The sequence below is a fragment of the Muntiacus reevesi genome, chromosome 19 (assembly GCF_963930625.1).
Source record: "Muntiacus reevesi chromosome 19, mMunRee1.1, whole genome shotgun sequence".
In the NCBI taxonomy this organism is placed as follows: domain Eukaryota; kingdom Metazoa; phylum Chordata; class Mammalia; order Artiodactyla; family Cervidae; genus Muntiacus; species Muntiacus reevesi.
The window spans coordinates 18052286-18077337 of record NC_089267.1 but is presented as its reverse complement, the minus strand read 5'-3'; the positions used below and the strand labels follow the sequence as shown (position 1 = coordinate 18077337).

At 36.9% G+C, this 25052-nt stretch overlaps 1 protein-coding gene across 5 annotated transcripts in view; it reads left to right on the top strand.

The window, feature by feature from the left end:
• Positions 1 to 25052, top strand: part of LCA5 (lebercilin LCA5) — a 56864-nt gene that overhangs the window by 19536 nt on the left and 12276 nt on the right. For all 5 annotated transcript variants that reach the window (XM_065911679.1, XM_065911681.1, XM_065911680.1 and 2 more), the window contains one exon: positions 64 to 593. In XM_065911679.1, the coding sequence (XP_065767751.1) occupies positions 64 to 593 (530 nt within the window). The remainder of the gene's footprint in view (positions 1 to 63; positions 594 to 25052) is intronic.

Sequence of the window (25052 nt, the reverse complement as noted above, 5' to 3'; positions counted from 1 at the left end):
ATGAGTCAATAATTCTACATCTGATACAGCTTTCACTTTATGTTATTACTGTTTCTTTTTCAGCTCCTAGGAAACCAAGCCCTAAGGGTCCACCGAACAGAAAGCTAGTCCGAGCAGGATTTCGCTCCCAGAGCCTCAATAGGGAGCCCCTTCGGAAAGATCCTGATCTTGTTACAAAACGGGTTCTTTCTGTAAGACTGCTAAAAATCAATGAATTGCAGAACGAAGTAACTGAACTCCAGGTCAAGTTAGCCGAGCTGCTAAAAGAAAATAAGGCTTTGAAAAGGCTTCAGTACAGGCAGGAGAAAGCCCTGAATAAGTTTGAAGACACAGAAAATGAAATCTCTCAACTTATTGCTCGTCATAACAATGAGATTACAGCACTCAAAGACCGCTTAAGAAAATCTCAAGAGAAAGAACGGGCAACTGAAAAAAGGGTGAAAGAGACAGAAGGTGAACTGCTTAGGACAAAAGTTTCCTTACAGAAACTGAAAAAGATCTCTGAAGCTAAACACCTACCTGAACGAGATGATTTAGCAAAGAAACTCTCTGCTACAGAGTTAAAATTAGATGACACTGAGAGAAGAATTAAGGTAAAATTTCCACAGTTTCTAATTGTGCTGTTTTGTGTTATTTTTCATTGGGCATTTGATGTGCACTTTTAAGACTGCTTATTGCAGTTCAGCATTTACTTGGAAATGAAATCTGATTTTTTTTTTTTTTTTTTTAGTATCTTTCTGAGTAAGAGATTAGGAAAAATTTAAGATTTTATCTTTAAGAGCAAGATGTGAAAGATTGTATACATTAATGGGCCACATGCTAATAGATGTTTAATTCCCCAAATCTTAGCTATTTGGGGGAAATACACTGATTATGTGATTGTTTCTTGAAAATTGAAAATGATACTATAAGAACTATAGTATATAAAACTGACATTTGGGGCCATTGTGTAAGAAATTCCACATGAATAATTTCTGTTTTTATTTCTTTGAACATTTGTGAAAGATATGTTTTGGGGCAGGGTGTGCTTCTACTCCCTCAAATAAGACTTGATGTGAAAAGTGGGTGGAATGATGCTGAGTTAATAGTCTGAGAATACAGCAGATCTTACAAAAATATTTTTTTCTTGAAATTAAAGGAAAAGAGTACTACCCCATGACTGTTATATGGAGAACTTAAATTAGAAGCTACCTGATATATATATATGTATATAAAATCTGTTTGGAAAGCAAAGGTTGGGAAAAATATACAGATTCTATATACCAATGCCCTGCCCAAAGAGAGTGGCTTATTAAATAGAGTGTATATCAGTGGCCAGAGAAAGAACTTAGCTTATTCTCCAATATTAGCAATCATTAACTTTTGCTTCAGTATACAGAAAATATCTTATTGCATAGGTTCCACCAGTGATCAAGTCAAACTGCAGAGCAATCATATGAAAACTTTTTTTGAAGGATCATTTACCTACCTAGGTAGTGGGGTGAGGGTAGGGGATGGAAGCAACTATTGTCATGAATAGCTGACGTTTATTTTTAAAGGGAAGTACAAAATGTGCCCATGTGGATTTTAAAATTAGGAACCAAGAGCACAGAAGGTTGATTATTAAGTATGGTTAAAAACAACCCACACCTCTGTGTGTATTTCGGTAAAACTAGAGAGAACATAGAATTGTAGTGCACACACATGTATGCACACACCCCACACACGTATACTGCAGTTCTCTCTTATAGCCTGTTATGAGGGGGTTGTTGGAATGGTAGAGGAGGAAAGACAGAGAAGGAAGGAAAGCTTGAACAAATCTGTGGATTCTGTGTTGTAGACAGAGTTGAACTATGTGGCTACTCACTTGAGAGCATGAAAATCAGTCATCTGTGATAAGTCTCTGAAAGGGAAAGTATTAGTCACTCAGTCACCTCTGCCTGTTTGTGACCCCATGGACTAGTCCTCCAAGGTCTTCCATCCATGGGATTCTCCAGGCAAGAATACTGGAGTGGGTTGCCATTTCCTCCTCCAGGGGATCTTCCTGACCAAGGGATTGAACCCACATCTCCTGTGTCTCCTGCCTTGCAGGCAGATTGTTTACCTGCTGAGCCCTCAGGGAAGCTTTGGGTCTTTGAAATACTTACTGTATAGTGTTCACAATTCTTAGGTTTTTCTTACTGGAGTAAGAAATTTTTTAAAAAATTTTGGTGTTAATTGTAGATTTACATGCAGTTAAAAAAAAAAATAGAGAGATCCCATATACCCTCTGTCCATTTTCCCCAGTGGTAACATATAGCATAAGTAGAATATTATATGTTATTGTTTAGTCACTTTTGCAACTCTGTGAACTATAGTACACCAGACTCCCCTGTCCATGGGATTATCCTAGACAAGAATACTGGAATTGGTTGTCATTTCCTTCTCCAAGGAATCTTCCTAACCCAGGGATTGAACCTGTGTCTCTTGCGTTGCAGGTGGATTCTTTACTGCTGAACCACCAGGGAAGCACATAGACAAATATGACATTATAATCAGGAAATTGGGAATGATACATAGATACAGTTCATCCACCTTATTCAGATTTAACCAGTTTTACATGGACTCATTTGTGTTTGAGTGTGTGTGTGTGTGTGTATTTAGTTCTGTGCAATTTTATCACATGCAGATTCATGTGGCCATCACTGTGGTCAAGGTGCAGAACAGTTCCATCACAGGCTCCCCTGTGTTACCAGCTTCTATAGGCATAGTTACCTTCCTGCTTTCCCTAGCACTCTGACCTGTGGCATCCACTGATCTGTTCACCATTTCTTTAATTTTGTTATTTTAAGAATGTAATATAAACGGAATCTTCTAGTATTTAACATTTTTAAGGTTGGCAGATTTCATTTTTTCCCTCGAGCTCCATCAGAGTTGTTGCATGTATCAATAGTTTGTTCCTTTTTTATTCCCAAGTAGTATTCCATGACATGGATATACAAGAGTGTTATGGTATATCCTGTTGAAGGACATTTGGGTTGTTTCCAGTTTTAGTTATTAACTAATGAAGCTATTGACTTCTCTGGTGGCTCAGACAGTAAAGAATCTGCCTGCAATTCAGGAGACCTGGGTTGGGAAGATCTCCTTGAGAAGGGAATGGCAACCCAATCCAGTATTCGTGCCTGGAGAAGTCCATGGACAGAGGAGCCTGTCCAAAGCAGGCTACAGTCCTTTGGTCTATGGCCATTCATGAACAGGTTTTTGTGTGAACATTAGTTTTCGTTTCTCTGGGTTTGATGAATTGTTTGATAAGCACATTTGGTTTTGTAAGAAACTGCCATTTTCTTTTGTAAAGTAGTAGTATCAGTTTACGTTTCTACCAGCAGTGTATCAGTGATTCACTTCCTCCACATCCTCGTCAGCGTTTGGTGTTCCCACTGTTTAAAAGTCTAGCCATTCCTTAACAAACACATGAAAAGATGCTCAACATCACTCATTATCAGAGAAATGCAAATCAAAACCACAATGAGGTACCATTACACGCCAGTCAGGATGGCTGCTATCCAAAAGTCTACAAGCAATAAATGCTGGAGAGGGTGTGGAGAAAAGGGAATCCTCTTACACTCTTGGTGGGAATCCAAACTAGTACAGCCACTATGGAGAACAGTGTGGAGATTTCTTAAAAAATTGGAAATAGAACTGCCATATGACCCAGCAATACCACTTCTGGGCATACACATTGAGGAATCCAGATCTGAAAGAGACACGTGCACCCCAGTGTTCATGGCAGCACTGTTTATAATAGCCAGGACATGGAAGCAACCTAGGTGCCCATTAGCAGATGAATGGATAAGGAAGCTGTGGTACATATACACCATGGAATATTACTCAGCCGTTAAAAAGAATTCATTTGAATCAGTTCTAATGAGATGGATGAAACTGGAGCCCATTATACAGAGTGAAGTAAGCCAGAAAGATAAAGAACATTACAGCATACTAACGCATATATATGGAATTTAGAAAGATGGTAACGATAACCCTATATGCAAAACAGAAAAAGAGACACAGAAGTACAGAACAGACTTTTGAACTCTGTGGGAGAAGGCGAGGGTGGGATGTTTCGAAAGAACAGCATGTGTATTATCTATGGTGAAACAGATCACCAGCCCAGGTGGGATGCATGAATCAAGTGCTCGGGCCTGGTGCCCTGGGAAGACCCAGAGGAATTGGGTGGAGAGGGAGGTGGGAGGGGGGATTGAGATGGGGAATACGTGTAACTCTATGGCTGATTCATATCAATGTATGACAAAACCCACTGAAAAAAAAAATATATTGTGCTAGCAATAACCTTATGATACTGTTTCTTGATGTATTAACATCAGATGCTGTCTGTTGACATTTTCAGTAATAAATGAGAATTGATACTGCTAAAAAAAAATTTTTTTTTAAATAAATAAAAGTTTAGCCATTCCTATAGCTATGCAGCAATATCTCTTAGTTTTAACTTAATATTATTTCTAATGGCCTATGATGTTGAACATCTTTTTAAATGCTTATTTGCCATTAGTAGATCCTGTTCATTTGTTTGTTTTTTACCTATATTTCTAATTGTTCTTCTACTGTTGATTTTTTGATAGTTCTTTATATGTAATAGATACAGGTTCTTCATCAGATACTGGTTTGCAAATATTTTCTCACTGTGTAGCTTGTCTTTTCATCCTCTTATAGAGTCTTTCAGAGAGTTTTAAAAATTTGATGTGGTCCAGTTTGTCAGATTTTTCTTTTATGGATTGTGCTTTTTGGTGTCAGGTCTAAGAATTCTTTGCCTATCCCTGTCACCCTTTGCCTGTAGCCCGAAAGATTTTCTACTATATTTTATCCAAAAGCTTTACAGTTTTATGTTTTACTTTAAAGTTCATGATTCATGTTGAGTTGATTTTTATATACGTTGTGAGGTTTAGGTTGAGATTCATTTCTATTTTTTTTCCCCTGCCTATGTAGTGCCTGGTTGTTCTAGTACCATTTGTTGAAAAGGCTGTTTTTCCTTCCTTGAATTTGGCACCTTTGTCCAAAATCAGTTGGGCATATTTTTGTGGGTTTATTTCTGGATTCTTTAGTCTCTTCTTCTGACGTATATGTGTTTTCCTCTGCTGACACCACATTCTTTTCATTATAGACTATGATATAAACCTTATTTATCTGATTATGGTAGAGTGATTCCGCTCATCTTATGTTTTGTTTTTAAAATTTTAGCTAATTTAACTACTCTCAGTAGTTGTTCGTTTTTTTGTTTCAAGCCTCATTCAGTTTTTCAAATTTTCCTTAATCTTTTTTCTTCCCAGCTCAGTACCACTGACTGTAAGGGTAAGGGAGGAGTCTAAGGACTATTGTGGTGTTTCATTTTGCAAATGAACTAAAATCAGAGAAAGTCCTGAGTGTCCCTTGAATTTGCAGTAAAATCCTTGTAGTGCTGACTTTAAGTTTTGTGCTATTCCTTGCTAAGGATGAGTGGTGTTTTTTGTTTTTGTTTGGTGTAGCCTAGTAGCTCAGATGGTAAAGAATCTACCTGCAATGCAGGAAATCCGGGTTCAATCCCTGCGTCGGGAAGACCCTCTGGAAGTTAATGGAACCCACTCCAGTGTTCTTGCCTGGAGACTTCCATGGACCGAGGACCCTGGCAGGCTGCACAGTCCATGGACTCTCAAAGAATCAGAAATGACTGAGCTACTAACACATAGCATTTTAAGAGTCCTTAGGCTGGAGTTTGTGACAGGCAGGTTTGTTTGTTTGTAGATTGCCTCATCCTGGAAGGGATATTAAGCCACAATTCTTAGAACCCTTGTGTTATATTTTCTTTTTAGGGGAGGAAAAAGAAAGCATTCTTCAAGGTTACCTCTGAATAGTTGAGCTGTGAAAAACTAATCTCTGCACCCTCTATAGGTTGATTACAGGTTTATTTTGTTAGTTGATGAAAGTGACAGAATGCATAGTCTAAGTAACTTTAGAGTACAGTGGCTTAGAAGTAGAAAGATGGTTAGACAGAACCAAAAAAAGTATGAGTCGGGACAGTCACCCATGGCTGTTGCTTCTTGCCAGTCTTGTGTGATGTGGTCTGCTGGGTCCGAGGCCATATGTATACTTGGGATAAAGAGCTCCTTGACAGGGTTAAATTTGTTAAATTTAAAATTGGTTAAATTTGAACTCTGTCCAAAAGGGCAGACAGCTAAATCAGGTTGCATGTTTCTTTCTTTATTTACAGTCAGCTTTATACCTTCATTTTGACTTTTACTTCAGTAAGATTGTTGAATAGAGTCCTGTCAAAGTATCAACCCCGTTTAAATATATTTATTTTCATATTAATAGTATATGCATATTATTAATATTTAAAACTGCAACAAACTGTAAAAAGCTGCCAAAAAAACCTGTTAAGGTGCTAACATTGTGGCAGTAAAATATTAATAGTTATATAATGCAGCAATTCTCAGAGTTTTTGTTTTCAAGACCCTTTTATACTCTTAAAAATTATTGCACACCCCCCAGTACCACAGGAGTTTTGTTTATATGGGTGTATCTATTGATATTTACCATATTAGAAATTAAAATTGAGAACATTTAAAAATATTTCTTAATTTATTTAAAATTAATAAAAACTTACTACATGGTATCATAAAATCTTTTAATGAAAAACATCTATTCTCTAAACCAAAATAAATTGGGACAAGAGTGGAATCATTTTATATGTTCACAAATTTCTTCAGTGTTAGGCTTAATAGAGGACAGCTGGGTCCTCATAGCTGCTTCCGCATTCAATCTGCTTCGATATGTTGTTGTGGTTGATAAATACAAGAAAATTCAGCCTCACACAGATGTCTATAGGAGTTAGAAAATAGAGGAATATTTAAAAGCTTTTCAGATAACTGGATATTCTTTGATACTATATCAAAACTTAGTAAGTGGTGTTCTCAAAGGTTTGTTGCAATGTGGAATCTAAAATCATATCAAAGAACTTTTCATACTCTAGCACATTAAAATCCCTTGGTCTTCTCCTTTGAATGAATGTTTTATCCATGAATGGTTTTGTATTACCATACATTACTCATTTGGAAAATGTTCATTTGTTGCATTAAGCAATAAATGTTGACGTTTCATTCGTTATATAGTTTCACATGTTATATAGCCTTTTGAAAACTCCACCTTACATTCATGACCGGTGAGTGAAAATAGCAAGTAATATTGTATCATAGAGTAGTTCTGACCTTGCAAACTCCTGAAAGTGTCTCAGATCTTGAGGGTCCGTGCACCACTCTTTGAGAATCACTGATTGAATATCAGTGGTTCATTGTTATCAGCTTCATTAGCAGTTTCCCCAATTTGCAGTTTCTATTAATGACTGCCCAACTGCGCCGTTGTTCACTGGGCCTGGAGCTGGCCTCCAGTAGGGGCTAAAGACACCAGTTCTCTCCCATCCCTTGTAAGAAAGACTTACAGTGGAGGTTGCTTTCCTGATATAAGGATGTGGTAGAGATGAGTCAGAGCCATGAACAAAAAAAACAAATAATCTGTCATAAAGCAAATACTGTGAGTTGCTAGCTATTGTAAGTATCCTTAATCACTAAATGGGAAATTATCTACTAAGCTTTATGAAAAGATCATAAGTGTAATAGCATGTACATAATTGTTACAAGTACTCGAGTAAACTGTAGGGCACACATTTTTAATACATTAAAAAATCCAGCTCTGTTTTAATATCAAATTGGCACAGAGTGAATAACCTTGTCAGAAAAATATAATGAAACTATTAAGTAGGCTTTCTCTCCCTTTTAAGAAATTTCTAAAGATTTGGGGAAATTATTTGAGTAGCCTGAATATCATACAGCTCTCAAAGAAAGTTTGAATAGACTTTCTCTTTTGTCAGTTTTCCTTATGAGAAACTGGCATTCAGATTCCTTTCACCGGAAGGCTGCTTTTAAGTTGGTATCTGTTTCTTGTTGATAAAATAATATCGTCCTCCACTGGAAATCAGTTTCAGAAGAAAGAATTGATTCAGCCTTGTCTTCCCTACCCTTCCTAGTTTATTTAGAATGAGAACTGAGCTGTGCAGTGTTGGCCAGGTAGATTCCTGTTTCTGAATCTTTCCCTGCCATACCTTATTCGAGGCTAGGTCTCTGCTCTAAATGTTTTTCAGCTCTTTTACTTCCCCGCTCCTCCCCTCACCCCCTGAAACTCAAACCCAGAAGGCATGTTTGCCTCACCTACCTGCTTTGTGTCTTAATAAAAGAATGACGTTAACTAAGATAGAGTAATAGAAGTCAAACCAGGAGTTCAACTTATGCTGTGAGCCCTCTTAATGCTCAGACTTCGGTTGCTTCGTTTGTGGAATTAAATGATTCTGAGGCCTCTCTCAGGTCTGAAATCTGATGAGTCTAAATCATATTTTTAAACTTTTCATGTGTCAAAAGGTTTTAGTATGGTAAACCATATTTATTTAAAAAATTATCCTTATGTCTATTACTGAATGTTGCAGAAATGAAAGATTTCTAATGTTGAAAAAAGGAACTGATTATAAAATAAATATTTATTGAGATCCTATTAATTTTTTATTGCAGAATAATTTAAGAAATTGGCTAGATTTTGTTGTTTACAAGTTTCTTTTTTATCATTTTTGGTAGAGATTTACAATGAAATTATAAGATCTGTGATTAAAGAGCAAAGTTTAAACCATTGCAGAGAGTAAATTTTGTAGTGTTCTTAAAAACTGCCCATTTAGATAGAACAATTATTATAGAAATTTCAAGTTAATATTTAAAATCATAACTTTCTTCTGAAAAAATAATAGAAGCACTAAAAAAGGCCTGCAAGTTCAAATAATACAGAGAGGTGTGTAATGAAACACCAGTGTCCCGTCTGTGCTGTCCTTTGTGACCTTCCCAAGAAGTAATTTCTGTTAAGAAATCACCTCTCCATGCACATGGTTATATGTGTGTGTATTTTTTTACCCTCTAACTACAAGTGAAGGTGTACCATACACATTGCTTCATGTTTTTTTCACTGAAAATATATTTTGGTGCTCTTTACATATCCTTGTGTATATATGTGTAATAATATATGTGTGTACACTCACATACACATATATTAAATCTTCCTCATTTTTATTTTCCGTTTTTCCAGTTTTATTGGGGTATAATTTGACATATGTATAAGTTTAATGTGTACAGCATAAAGATTTGACTTATCAATATTGCGAAGATATTACTGCAACAAGTTTAAATCTCCATCTCCTCATGTAGATACAGTGAAAAGAAAAAGCAAAAAAAGAATTTTTTTTTTTTTTGGTAATGAGAACTCTTTGGTTGCTCTGTTAAACAACTTTCATATATATTCTACAGCAGTGTTACCTTTAGTCCTCATCCTATATATACATCAAATGCCTAGTACTTTTTAACTAGAAGTTTGTACCTTTTGACTACTTTCATCCAATTCTCCTCACCACCCCCACCCCCCGCCAACTCTACCTCCACTTCTAGTAACCACAAATCTGACCTCTTCTATGAGTTTTTTTTTTTAAAAGATTATTACATACACACCCCTTACAACTTCTTTATCTGTTGATGAATAATGGACATCAGTGGACACTTATTTTATGTCTCGGATATTATAAATATATGCTGCTATAAATGAGAATGCAGATATCTTTTTGAGTTAGTATTTTAATTTCCTTGAGATGTATTCCCAGAAATGGAATTGCTGTACCATATAATAGTTCTATTTTTAATTTTTTGAGGATCCTCTATCCTTTATCCCATAGTGGCTGTACCAGTTTACAATCCTACTACCCATCATTCTAATGGGTGTGAGGTGTTAATTCATTGGGGTTTTGATTTGCATTTCTCTAGTGACTAGTCATGTTGAACATGTACTTTTGGCCTTTCATATATTTTCTTTGGAAAAATGTCTATTCAGGTCTTTTGCCCATTTTTTTACTTGGTTATTTGTGTCTTTTGTTAACAAGTTGAATGAGTTCTTTATATATTTTGGATATTAACCTCTTAGTGCAAATAATTTTTTTCCCATTCTGTAGGTTTTCTTTTCACTTGCTGATTGTTTCCTTTGCTGTGCAGAAGCTTTGTAGTTTGATGTAATGTCACTTATTTTATCTGTTATTTTGTTGCTTGTGCTTAGGTGTCCTATCCAAAAAAATCATTGCCAAGACCTATATTAGGGAGCTCACGTTCAATGTTTTCTTCTAGGAGTTTCATGGTTTCATATCTTAAATTTTTTAATCCATTTCAAATTGATTTTTGTGACGTGTAAGATAGGGGTCTAGTTTCATTCTTTTATATGTGATTAGTTAATTATCTCAGGACCATTTGTTGAAGAGGCTATGTTTTCTCCACGGAATGTTTTTGACTCCCTTATCAAATATTAGTTTTAACTTTATATGCGTGGATTTATTTCTGGCTCAAAACTGTTCCATTGATCTCCTTGTTTTTATGCCACTACCATACTGTTTTAATTACTATGTGAGTGCGTGCGTGCTCTGTTGTCTGACTCTTCATGACCCACCAGCCTCCTCTGTCCATGGGATTTCCCAGGCAAGAATGTTGGAGTGGGTTGCCATTTCCTTCTCTAGGGTATCTTCCCGACCCAGGGATGGACCCTACCTAAGTCTCTGGTGGCTCCTGCAGTGTCTGGTAGATTCTTTACCACTGAGCCACCTGGGAAGCCCCTTTAATTACTATATAGTGTTAGCTTGAAGTCAGGAAGTGTGTGATGCCTCCTGCTTTTTGTTGTTGTTCTTGAGGATTGCTTTGGGTAATAGGGTTTTTTTTGTTTTGTTTTTTTTACCATTCAATATAAAATTTAGGATTGTTTTTTTCTGCTTTGGTTTAAAAAAAAAAGTCATTAGGTACAGTGAAAAACTAACACAACATTATAAATCAGATATACTCCAAATAAAAAACGTAATTTAAAAAATACCATTGGAATCTTAATAGTGATTGCATTGAATCTGTAGATGACTTTGAATAAGTGTGGACATTTTAGCAATATTCTTCCAATCCATGAACACTGTATGCCTTCCATTTACATATGTCTTCTTTGATTTCTTTATCAGTATCTTGTATCTTTCAGAGTAGAAGTTTTTTCATTTCTTTGATTAACTTTATTGCTAAGTATTTTATTGTTTTGATGCTATTGTAAATGGGATTGTTTTCTTTCTTTTTCAGATAATTTGTTAGTGTATAGAAATGCTACTGATTTTTGTATGTTAATGTTAGGTTGTATAACTCTCCCCAATTCAGTAATTAGATCTAACAGTTTTTTGGTTGAAGTCTTTGGGATGTTTGGAATATAAAATCATGTCATCTGCAAATAGAGACAGTTTTGCTTCTTCCTTTCTAATGTGGATGCTTCCTCTTCTCTTTCCTGATTGCTCTGGCAGGAACTTTCAGTGCTATATTGAACAGGAGTGGTGAGAGTGAGCACCTGTCTTATTCTTGATCTTAGAGAAAAAGTTTCAACCTATGAAAATTAAGCATCATGTTAGTAGTGGGCTTGTTATATATGACCTTAATTATGTTGAGATATAATTCTTATAATTTGTTAAGAATTTTTATCAAGAAGAAATGTTGAATTTTGTCACACTTTTCCTGTATTTATTGAAATATGAGTTTTTTTTTTCTGTTAATGTGGTGTATTACATTAATTGATTTACATGTATTGAGCCATCCTTGCATTCCAGCTATAAATCCCACCTAATCATGAGCAATGTTCCTTTTACTGTGCTGCTGACTTTGGTCTGCTAGAATTATATTGAGAATTTTTGCTTCTCTGTTCATCAGAGAAACTGATTGGTAGTTTTATTTCCTGGTACTGATACTTTCTGTCTTTAGTGTTAGGGTGGTACTGGCCTTCTACAATGAATTTGGAAATGTTTCCTCTAGTTTGATTTTGTTTCTGTTGTTCAGCAGAGTTACTGGTGAAGCCATCTGGGTCCTGCGCTTTTCCTCACTGGGTTTGGTTACTGGTTCAGCCTCCTTACTAGCAATTGGTCTATTCAGACTTTCTCTCTTCTTGAATCAATGTTGGTTTTTTTTTTTTTTTTTAGTTGAAGTGTAGTTGCTATACAGTATTATGTGACAGGTGTACAATATAGTGATTCAAAAATTTTAAAGGTTATACTCCATTTATAGTTATCATAAAACATTGGCTGTATTTCCCATGTTGAACAATACATCCTTGTAGCTTTTTTCACACATGGTGGTTTGAACCCCTGCCCCTGTATTGTTCCTCCCCCTTCCCTGTCCCCACTGGTAACCGCTAGTTTGTTCTCTACTTGTTAATCTGCAGACAGGGAGAGACTCAGGCCTTGCTCTGCATTCAAGTTCCACTATCAGCAGGGCTGTTGGGCGGGCTGCAGAGCCCGCTGTGTGCTCTGCTGAGGCTCCCTGGTCAAGCAGGCTGACCACTGTCTTCAGCACCAAGTGAGGCTCTGAGTTCGTTTCCTGACCTGAGCTCATCAGCTAAGGATCTCCAAGGCCACTGGTGCTTTTTGTGGTCTTGACTCAAGTCAGCCTGCGCCCCAGGTTCACTGGCTGAACAGGTGCTACTGGCTTTGCTCAGGGGACCACCCGTTCTGCCCTCTCACCTGCCCATCAGCTCAAGAATTGCTGGGTTGTGCAGCTTCCAGGTATTTGGGTGTTCTTGTCAGCCCTTCCCGTCAGATGGGGGCAGGCAGGGACCACACTCCATGGTGGGCAGGGCTGTGACCCGACTTCTGCCTGGGTGGAGCTGGGAGAGCCCACTTCAGGCAGCTCCCCACTTTTCCTGAAGAGGCTTTCTGGTAGGAGGGGCTGGGAGCTGTGATCCCCATGGAGGAATGGGAGGAGAGCTAAAACTCAGCTCCTCTGCTGGATGTGGGCAGACCAGGCTGCAGGGCTGGGACAGCTCTTCATTTGAAGACCCGAATTAGGCAGACTTGGGTGCACCCGGGTTCCCTGGCCAGACTGTGCCAGCCAGCTGGGCTGCAGCAGAGCAAGCTGCTGGTTGGGTTTCCTGTGTGTGCTCTGCAGGCAGGAGCTCTGTCCTCCAAGACCCCAGTGCTGCTGGCTGGAAGCCCCCCTCCCTTTGTCACAGTCAGATTCCCAGTGGTTGAGCCCACAGAATTCCCATGGGGTGAAACCAGAGCAGGAGTTCCCAGAGGTGACCCTCCAGTGCTGGGGGTGCTGGATGGCACCCCTGTGCGCTCCTTTGCCACTGGAGGAGCTGTAGGCAGGGTGGGCCACACTGGGGAGAGGGCCCTGCGGTCAGCGCGTAGCTGTTCCTCTCACCCTTTAATGCAGCCTGTCTCGGTCTGTGTGGTGCAGGACGTGCTTCAGCCTCATTTCTGTGTTCTGAGATTTGCTCAGTGATATCTTCTTCTTGCATAGTTACTTGTTTTTCTTTTAAAGTGGAGCCAAGTCAGGAACAGCTGTGTCATCATCTTGGTTATGCCATTCTTGCCTTCTGCTTCTTAAAGGCTCTGTATTATTCCACTGTATGTATCTCATCCTCTGTCATCCCCTTCTCCTCCTGCCTTCAATCTTTCCCAGCATCAGGGTCTTTTCCAATGAGTCAGTTCTTTGAATCAGGTGGCCAAAGTATGGAGTTTCAGCTTCAGCATCAGTCCTTCCAATGAATATTCAGGACTCATTTCCTTTAGAATGGACTGGTTGGATCTCTGCAGTCCAAGGGACTCTCAAGAGTCTTCTCCAATGCCACAGTTCAAAAGGATCAGTTCGTCAGCCCTCAGCTTTCTTTATAGTCCAACTCTCACATCCATACATGACCACTGGTAAAACCGTAGCCTTGACTAGATAGACCTTTGTTGGCCAAGTAATGTCTCTGCTTTTTAATATGCTGTCTAGGTTGGTCACAGCAAGCATCTTTTAATTTCATGGCTGCAGTCACCATCTGCAGTATTTTGGAGCCCCCCAAAATAAAGTGTGTCACTGTTTCCATTATTTCCCCTCTATTTGCCATGAAGTAATGGGACCGGATGCCATGATCTCAGTTTTCGGACATTGAGCTTTAAGCCAACATTTTCACTGTCCTCTTTCACTTTCATCAAGAGGCTCTTTAGTTCGTCTTCACTTTCTGTCATAAGGGTGGTGTCATCTGCATATCTGAGGTTATTGATATTTCTCCCAGCAATCTTGATTCCATCTTGTGCTTCATCCAGCTCGGCTTTTCTCATGATGTACTCTGCATATAAGTTACATGAGCAAGGTTTCAAGTCTCATTCTATTCTGGGCTAACTTTATGATGTGCTTTACCACTTAAGTTATCTTAACCTGTTTTCAGCCTGTAAATTCTTGCAGGAGGTGATGAACCATGTTAATGTTAGAGATAAAGTTTATAAAGTTTAGGGTTTGGTATTTATCGGCCACCTAATATATGAATGAAAAAAACATGTGCTGAAAGAAAAGTACACAGTTTAGAAATAAATACTTCACACTTAGTATCCTACAGTTTAAAAGAGCTATAGAAATGGTTTAGTGCATTGGTTTTCAAATTGAGCTCAGTGGACTAAGGATTCTTTTTTAAGTTTACAAGTACTAATTTAGACAAAGGGTGAGCATGAACTGGTTAGGGTGCAACAAGGGCTTCCTAAAGTCACTTACTCAGTAATCCGAGGCCACCCATGAAACGCCTTCATAGGTACTCTCTAGTTTAGTCTAACACAGCATTTAACAGTTGAGGAGGTTATGACAGAGATGTTAATTGCCATGTTCTATTATTTACTAAATAATAGGTCACATAGAGTCACACAGGTCATTAGGACCACATGTCTGGGACTAGAACTGCAGTCGTTTGTCTACCATTCTGTTACTCTACTTTTCTATTTAGTAAAAATCCTTGTGACTTTATCATGTATCTAAAAGGTGAATAATATGTTCCTCTTATAATAGTTCATCTGAGTTTTTTCATAATTTTTAATAATAGCATAAATTAAGATATTAAAATTAACTTGGGCTATTTTATCAGCATCCTCATGTTAAAAGAAATCATTTTCTCAAAATCTCTCATCATATTAATTCTCTATATGTAGTTGGGTAGGAGCCACTTCTGAAATTTGTTTTGGTGCTAATTGCAGTAAATACAGTGGAGTGAAATCTAATGATGTTGAAAGACAAAAATCTAGAGTAAGCAAAGGCTTGCAAACATTTTAAAAGTAGTTTCATTAGAATAATAGTACCAAAATGCACTTCTTCAAATGCTCAGAAGAAGCATAACTTTTGGATTCTGTATTTGCTTCTTTCTTTTCCTGCTTAAAATAGATGAAGAAGTAGTCAGTGATGAGTAACTCATTAAAAAAAATCTCAGTCTCCAGATTTAGATGAATTATATACCTCAGAGGACTGAAGAATCTTGTGAATGTGATTCCAGAATCTTTGTCAGTATACTTTGAGGAGTCAGGAAGAATAAGAAAGGCAAGAAAAGCAACAGGAATCAAGTACCAGTGTTTTCAAAGATAGGTGGAAATAGATTAGGAATTATCAATCAGTATACAAAATGCTAATTTCTACCAAATTTGTGAGTATGTTTTGGAAAATATTACTCACTTAGAGTGTCTTCACTTTTTTCCTCATAAGATTCTTAGATTGGTACATTAAGGTAAACTATTTATTATATATTCTATTTACATATACTGTATACATCCTTATTCTAAACTATCTGCTATACTCTATACAATATATACTACATGTTGTACTATACCACTTATATAGTATATAATATATGCTATGTACATCTATATTCTGTAGGTGTATACTATATCTACTGGATTCTGGCAGGTATATCTTGACAAGTAGTAGATATAGTATGTCTTGATATATAATAGATAAAGTAAATTTTTCATGTTTGTGATTAGTGAAGAAATGTGGACTGGTTGAAAAGAATGTCAGAAAGCTTTCCAGTTGACCAGTAACTGAACCCAAAGAGTACAAATGAACAAACAGCTCTCAGCTTGGAGAAAGTATTTCTAGATGAGTGCTTTGGGGGCGCCATGTTAGGTCTTGTCCCTTTCAGCATGTTTATCAGTGAATTTGACTGGGCTCCTTAAGGGCACAAATAGGTCTTATTTGATTTTGTATTTGCAGCATTTGACATGCTATCTGGCTAGAATTAAAGAAATGAATGGATGGATAGATCAATAAAATAAAGTGGCACTTATATCAGGTTCATAAATAGGAGGGACAGCTAATTTGATGGAGGAGAAGATTAAGAGTGAATTGATTTCCATAGGTTCAAAATCTGGCAGAAAACAAGCAAGATAAAGTTAATCAAGTTCACTTTTAAGTTCTCAGTTTTTTTCTATCCATTTTATGGCTACTCTATGGGAGACCTGACTTGAAAGTTACTAACATTTTTTTTGAGTCTAAGGTTTTAGTTGAAGAACCTGTAATCGTACAGCTGTTTAAAATGATAAGTAAAGGAAAAACAGTTAATTGAAGATAGTGGTACCCAGGTTCTCGAGGTAAAAATAACTAATTTTACTGACCAGGTCACATCTGATAACAGGTGTACCCACTTTTAGGTAACAAACTAACATGTAGAAAGCAAGCTGAAGAAGCAGGGGGGTCAAAGAACTGGCATATAAGGAACAGGGGAAGAAGCATGGAATTAGGGATAAGATTCAAATTAAGGGAAAACGTAAGTTCAGTATTTAAAGAGCTGTTGTGTGGAAGAGGAGAAATCAAAATGCTTTGGGGTATGCAGATGACACACCCCTTATGGCAGAAAGTGAAGTAGAACTAAAGAGCCTCTTGATGACAGTAAAAGAGGAGAGTGAAAAAGTTGGCTTAAAGCTCAACATTCAGAAAACTACAATCATGGCATCTGGTCCCATCACTTCATGGCAGATAGATGGGGAAACAGTGGAAACAGTGGCTGACTTTATATTTTTGGGCTCCAAAATCACTGCGACTGTGAAGAAAGCTGAGCGCTGAAAAACTGATAACTGTGGTGTTGGCAAAGACTCTTGAGAGTCCCTTGAACTGCAAGGAGATCCAACCAGTCCATCCTAAAGGAGATCAGTCCTGGGTGTTCCTTGGAAGGACTGATGCTGAAGCTGAAACTCCAGTACTTTGGCCACCTCATGTGAAGATTTGACTCACTGGAAAAGACCCTGATGCTGGGAGGGACTGGGGGCAGGAGGAGAAGGGGACGACAGAGGATGAGATGGCTGGATGGCATCACTGACTCGATGGACATGGGTTTGAGTAAACTCCGGGAGTTGGTGATGGACAGGGAGGCCTGGCGTGCTGTGATTCATGGGGTCGCAATGAGTCGGACACGACTGAGTGACTGAACTGAACCGAAGGCCTTTCTAATTAAGTTACAGTAACACTGAGCTATACACAAAACAACTGACATTTATAGACCTGTTTTAACAAATGCAGTTATTAAAGTTTATATTGCTTTATTAACTAATAGAAAAATAAGTGAAAATAAGTTCAGTTATTCTTTGGGTTTACTTGCAAAAATTCATTTCTGTAAACCTTTATGTCTCTCTTTAATTTAGAGTTAGAATTCTATCTTATTTTTTCAGATATTTACATTTTTTTTCTGTAATGACAATGTTTGTTACAGTTTAGACATACATAAAGTGAAATAGGGGAAAAGACACCCATGATCCTTCCAATCAAAGATTTTTTTCTTTTTCTATCCCATATCTTCAGTTTCTTAAAGTATTTAAAGTTTTTTCCTTATGAAATACTTTGAACATAGAGAAGACAGCAATATTTAAAACATGCATCTACCTACTTGATATTTTGCTAATTTTGCTTTAGGTCATGTTTTTAAAAATAAGATGTTACTTTAAAGTTTCCCTTTACACTTTCTCCAAAACATCCGTCTTCTACTCTCTCTCCTCAGAAGTAACTGTTTGGAAGCTGATATATCTTCGTCTTTTTTTTTTTTTTTTTTTTAAGTTAAACATATTTTTGGAAATTGTCTTTTAATATAAAGTAGCACATGTACAGCTTTTAAAACTTGAGAAAAAATATAAAAAACAACGTTCTTATACTCAGATATCATCAGTTTTAGCATTTAATGTGTATCCTTCTTGATCTTTCTCTGTGTGTGTGTATAAAATATATTATAGATGAAGAAATTCCTTCTATTACTAACTTGCTAAGATTTTTGTTTTAAATCACAGATAGTGTAGAATTTTATCAAATGTCTTTTTTTTTGCTTCTCATTTAATTAACATGGAAAATTACATTTATCTATTTTTTCTGTTATACTACTCTTGATGATGTGCTTATCTGGGAGAAGTGCTGCTTGTGATATAGGTTTCATACATTGCTAAATTTCTTTTGCTGATATTTGGGATTTTTGAAGCAGGGGGGGATTCATACATATGTAAGAATGGTGTGTAATGTAGTTATTTCAAGCTGTTCTTATCCAGTTTGGGGATCAAGATGATAAAAGTTCTCATGAATAATGACTTGGGGAGTTCCTTCTCTTTTACAGATTATAATGAAGATAGGGAATATCTCTCTCTTTAAATTTGGTAGATTATCACTTTTGAAACTTAGATCTAGTGCTTATTTCTGAATTTGTTTTTGTTTTTTCTTTAAATTTTTTTCTACTTATTCACTTCATTCATAGATTGGTTCAGATCTTATATTTTTAGTTACTTTTAATAATTTATATTTTCTGGAAAATTATTTTATTCATTTTATCTCAGATTTTGTATTTGTCAGTATTAGGTTTGTCATAGTATTGGGAGAAAAGGAAAGTTATACCCAACTGAATGCAGAATTTCGGAGAATAGTTAGATAAGAAGGCCTTAAATGAACAGTGCAAAGAAATAGCAGAAAATAATAGAATGAGTAAGACTAGAGATCTCTTCAAGAAAATTGTAGATATCAAGGGACTATTTCATGAAAGGATGGGCACAACACATAGTAAGACCCTAAAAGAAACAGGAGATTTTGAGGAGGTAGAAAGAATACACAGAAGAACTGTACAAGAAAGGTCTTAATGACCCAGAAAACTATGATGGTGTGGTCATTCACCTAGAATAGGACATGCTGGAGTGTGAAGGAAACATTGCTTTGAACAAAGCTAGTAAAGATGATGGAATTCCAGCTGAGCTATTTCAAATCCTAAGAGATGATGCTGTTAAAGTGCTGCAGTCAATATGTCAGCAGATTTGGAAAACTCAGCAGTGGCCACGGGACTGAAAAGGTCAGTTTTCATTCCAGTCCCAAAGAAGGGCAATGCCAAAGAATGTTCAAACTACCGCACAATTGCGCTCAATGCTAGCAAGGTAGTGCTCAAAATCCTTCAAGCTAGGCTTCAGCAGTGTGTGAACCAAGAACTTCCAGATATTCTTGATTTAGAAAAAGCAGAGGAACCAGAGATCAAATTGCCAGTATTCATTGGATCACAGAGAAATCAAGGGAAAAAACAACTGTGCTAAAGTCTTTGACTGTGTGGACTACAACAAACAGTGGAAAATTCTCAGAGAGATGAGAATGCCAGACCACCTTACTGGTCTTCTGAGAAACCTGTATGCAGGTCAAGAAGCAACAGTTAGAACCAGACATGGAAGAACAGATTGGTCCAAAATTGGGAAAGGACTACGACAAGGCTGTATATTGTCACCCTGTTTATGCATAGTACGTCATGTGAAATGCTGGACTGGATGAATCATAAGCTGGAATCAAGATTGCTGGGAGAAATACCAATAACCTCACATATGCAGATGATACCACTCTAATGGCAGAAAGTGGAGAGGAACTAAAAAAGAGCCTCTTGATGAGGGTGAAAGAGGACAGTGAAAAAGCTGGCTGGAAATTCAACATTAAAAAAACCTGAGATCATGGCATCTGGTCCCATCACTTCATGGCAAATAGAAGGGGAAAAAGTGGAAGCAGTGACAGATTTTATTTGGGGGGGGCTCCAAAATCACTGATTGCAGTCATGAAATTAAAAAGATGCTTGCTCCTTGGAAGGAAAGCTATGACAAACCTAGGCAGTGTATTAAAAGGCAGAGACATCACTTTGCCAACAAAGGTCTGTATAGTCAAAGCTATGGTTTTTCCAGTGATCATGTATAGATGTGAGAGATAGACTGTAAAGGACGTGGAGCACTGAAGAATAATGCTTTTGAATTATGGTTCTGGAAAAGACTCCTGAGAATCCCTTGGACTGTAAGGAGATCAAGCCAGTCAATCCTAAAGGAAGTCAACCCTGAATTGACTAGAAGATCTGTTGCGGAAGCTGACATTCCAATGCTTTGGCCACCTAATGCAAAGAGCTGACTCACTGGAAAAGACCCTGATGCTGGGAAAGATTGAAGGCAAAAGGAGAAAGCAAAACAAAGTCGCTCAGTCATGTCCTACTCTTTGCGACCCCGTGGACTGTAGCTCACCAGGCTCCTCAATCCACGGAATTTTCCAGGCAAGAATACTGGAGTCGGTTGCCATTTCCTTCTCCAGGGGATCTTCCCAACCCAGGGATCAAACCCGGGTCTCCCGCCTTGCAGGCAGATGCTTTACCATCTGACCCACCTGAAAAAGGGGTGGCAGAGGATGAGAAGGTGAGATGGCATCACTGATTCAATGGACATGAATTTGAGCAAACTCCAGGAGACAGTGGAGGACAGAGGAGTTGGTATGCCGCAGTCCATGGGGCCACAGAGAGTCAGATATGACTTAGCAACTGAATAACAACAAATGATTTTAAAATTTCTATTACTTTTATAGTTATATGCCCCATTTTTATTCCTAATACAGTTAATATGTTCCTCTTCTTGATAAAGCTTGCCAAAAAATGTAGCATGTATGGAAGCTGTGTTATTTATAGTTTCAGAATTAAAAAACTAAAATTGGTTCAGGCTTGTTTTACCTTTCTGGTGATTGTTTTGTTTTTTTTACATTAAATAAAAAATCCTCTCTCTAATGCTTTTGTCTTAAAGCCTATTTAATCTACACTACTTTTATTTTTTTTCTTTTTCCTAATATATTTTTTCCTTTACTTTCATCTTTTTTTGTGTTAATGTTTTATCTCTGTGCTTATACAATATTTGACTAGATTAATTTTTAAAATGAATTCAGCATAAGAATATTTTGTTCCATATTTATTTACTACATTTGTTGGCATTACTAAGATAGATAGATCTACATGGGTTATTTTTTAAAAACAAAGTTATTATCACCTTTTCTCTGCCTCTTTTTTTTTCATCCTGCCTCTTACTCTTTACCCTGCCTTTGCATTGATTTCAGAATGACAGTTTCTACTACTCTTCTTTTAGAGTTTAGCCTCGAATTTTTAAGATAATCTGTATTTTAATTAAGGGAGTCTAAAGTCTTACTCCTTGGAAGGAAAGTTATGACCAACCTAGATAGCATATTAAAAAGCAGAGACATTACTTTGCCAACAAAGGTCCGTTTGGTCAAGGCTATGGTTTTTCCAGTGGTCATATATGGATGTGAGAGTTGGACTGTGAAGAAAGCTGAGTGCTGAAAAATTGATGCTTTTGAACTATGGTGTTGGTGAAGACTCTTGAGAGTCCGTTGGACCGCAAGGACATCCAACCAGTCCATCCTAAAGGAGATCAGTCCTGGGTGTTCATTGGAAGGACTGATGCTGAAGTTGAAACTCCAGTACTTTGGCCACCTGATGTGAAGATTTGACTCACTGGAAAAGACCCTGATGCTGGGAGTGATTGGGGGCAGGAGGAGAAGGGGACGACAGAGGATGAGATGGCTGAATGGCATCACCGACTGGATGGACATGGGTTTGAGTAAACTCCGGGAGTTGGTGATGGACAGGGAGGCCTGGGGTGCTGTGATTCATGGGGTCGCAAAGAGCCAGACAGGACTGAGTGACTGAACTGAACTGAACTGAAAGTCTTAATACCTGTGTTTTTTCAAATTCTATCAGGACAGTGGAACATTTTCTCTAGTCACATGTCATCATATTATTGTTGTCTGTTTTAATTTACCTTATTTTAAAATTCCTCAATTCTTTAATCATTTTTATGAGGTTTACAATTAGTTTCTTGGCACATCGTTATTACTTGCATATCACTATTATTCATTATCATTCACCTTTCCTTCAGGGTTCACTTTCTTTCTTATCCTTTTGGTCATCCTTTCAATGAGGACTTTTGAGTAGTTAATTTTCTAGTCTTTCTATATAATTTATCTTTATTCTTGAATGACAGTTTTACTGAGTCTTGGATTCTAGGTTGACAGTTATTATCATTTAGAATTTGATTTTCTCTTTTAACCACCAGTAGATTTTTAAACATTTTGTTTGAGTTCAGTGGTTTCTTGTTTTGCCTCTAAGTATCTAAAGGCATACTTATTTAAATTAACTTTTAATATGGGGATAATTTTAAGGTCATAGAAAGTTGCAAATATATACATAGTTCTAACAACACTCTCATACTCTTTACCCAGATTCACCTTTTGTTAACATTTGCCCCATTTGTCTTATGTACACATATTCTTTCTCTGTCTTGCATGAACACAAACATACATGTGCACATACATACACATGTAATTTTTTTCTCAATATTTGAAAGAAAGTTCTATGTGTTTCCTCAGTTGCTTAGTTGTGTCTAACCCTTTGTAATCCTATGAACTGTAACCTGCTGGGCTCTGCTGTCCATGGCATTCCCCAGGCAAGAATACTGGCATGGATTGCATTTCCTACTTCAGGGGATCTTCCCAACCCAGGGATCAAACCTATGTCTCTTATGTCTCCAGCATTGGCAGGCAGATTCTTTACCACTGTACCACCTGGCAAGCTCCTGAAAGTTCTATACCTATGCGCCTCTAAATGCATTGCTTTTATTTCCTAAGAGTAAAGATATGTCCTTGTATAAACATAGTACAATTATGATATAAATTTACATTTATAAAATAATATTCTAGAGTCTCTCCACAATATATTGGTTTTTTTCAGTTGATGTAATCATGTCTTTTATACCACTTTACTGCTATAGTACAAGATTCAATCTAGAGTCAAGTATTGTGTTGGTTGTCCAGATACCTTTAGCCTCCTTTAATCTGGAACGTTTCCTCATACTTTTGTAATCTCTTTTACGACATTCACATTTTAAAAATTTTAGTTCCCTGACCAGGGATTGAACTCATGTCCCCTGATTGGAAGGCAGTCTTAACCATTGGATCTTAACCACTGGGAAGTCTCAACATTCATGTTTTTGAAGAATATGGTACCCCATCCATTTTCATTTAATAGAATATTGTTAATTTGCATTTCTCTGATGTTTTCTTATTAGACTGAGGTTTTTGTATTCTTCTCCAGAATACTGAATAAGTGATGTGATATTTTCTTGTTAAGCTATCACAGCTGGAGGTACATGATGTTCACCTGTCCTTTACTGTTGATGTTAATTTTAATCACCTTGCCAATGTATTATTTGATAAAATTACTATTTTTCTTCTTCAGTGAAACCAAGAAGCAATCTGTGGTGAGCCACTTGGGATGTATAAATCTTTTTCCCCATTAAAATTTAACATCCACTGATGATTCTTTCGTAATTCAATCTTTATCATGATGGTTTTCCAGCTCTTATCTCTCTTTTTATATCTTCAGTTCTGGAAAATTTGTAACATTTTTGTTTTGTTTTTAATATTGTTTTTCCCCATTTTGTCATTATATTCTAAATTCCTATTCAGTTCAGTTCAGTCACTCAGTTGTGTCCGACTCCTTGCAACCCCATGAACCGCAGCACGCCAGGTCTCCCTGTCCATCACCAACTCCCGGAGTCCACCCAAACCAATGTCCATCGAGTCGATGATGCCATCCAACCATAAAACTGTTTATAAAGAATATGGATGGTCAATAAATATACAAATTAACTTCAGGATTATTAATCCAGGAAATACAAATTAAAATAGTAATATTCTGTTTTTTGCTGGTCCACAGATTTTAAAATGTCAGTATCTAGTCATTCCAAGAATATAGTAAAATAAAAGCTTCTAGACTGTTGAAGAGAATGTAATTGTTACAGTCTTTCCAGAGGGCATTTTGGTAATGCTTTTCAAAAGCTTTAAAATCATATAAATGTCTATCAATCCAGAAACTTCATTTCTTTACATTTACCCTGAGGAAGTAATATAAAACTAAGTTGAAATGTGATATAATAGGATGTCCACCATAGGAGAAATTGAAAATGCTTAGATTGTTGAGAAGCAGATAGTTGAGAAGCAGAATATGGTTAAATAAATTATGATAATTTATTGTAGAATAAATTTGGAGAAATTGAAGAAATTAAAGAAATTGAAATGTGATATAATAGGATGTCCACCATAGGAGAAATTGAAAATGCTTAGATTGTTGAGAAGCAGATAGTTGAGAAGCAGAATATGGTTAAATAAATTATGATAATTTACTGTAGAATAAATTTGGCAGTGTTATCTCCTCTTCAGTTTTTTGGAATAGTTTGAGAAGGATAGATATAAGTTCTTTACATGTTTGGTAGATTTCCCCCATGAAGCCATCTGGGCCTGGACTTTTGTTTTCTGGGTATTGTTTTTATTTAATTATGAATTTTTAATTAAAAATTCTATTTTACTTCTAGTGATTGGTCTATTTAAATTGCCTGTTTCTGCTTGACTCAGACTTGGCAGACTGTGTGCTTCTAGAAATTTGTCCATTTCTACCAGATTGTCCAGTTTGTTGACATATAACTACTCATAGTATTTTCTTATGATTTTTTGTATCTCTTTTGTGTTGGTTGTTATTTATCATTTTTCATTGCTTATTTACTCGAGTCCTCTTTCTTTTCTTTTTGATGAGCCCGGTTAAAGGCTTATCAATTTTATCTTTAAAAAAAAGAAAGCCCTTGTTTTCATTTGATCTTTTCTACTGTTTCTTTTAAATCTTTATTTCCTCTGATTTTTATTATTTCCTTCCTTTTGATGACTTTGGCCTTTGTTCTTTCTATTATTCTTTAAGGTGGTAAGTTAGGTTGTTTGAGATTTTTCTTGCTCTTGAGGAAAGCCCATATCACTATGAACTTTCCTCTAAGGGTTCCTTTTGGTGTATTTTGGAACGTTGTGTTT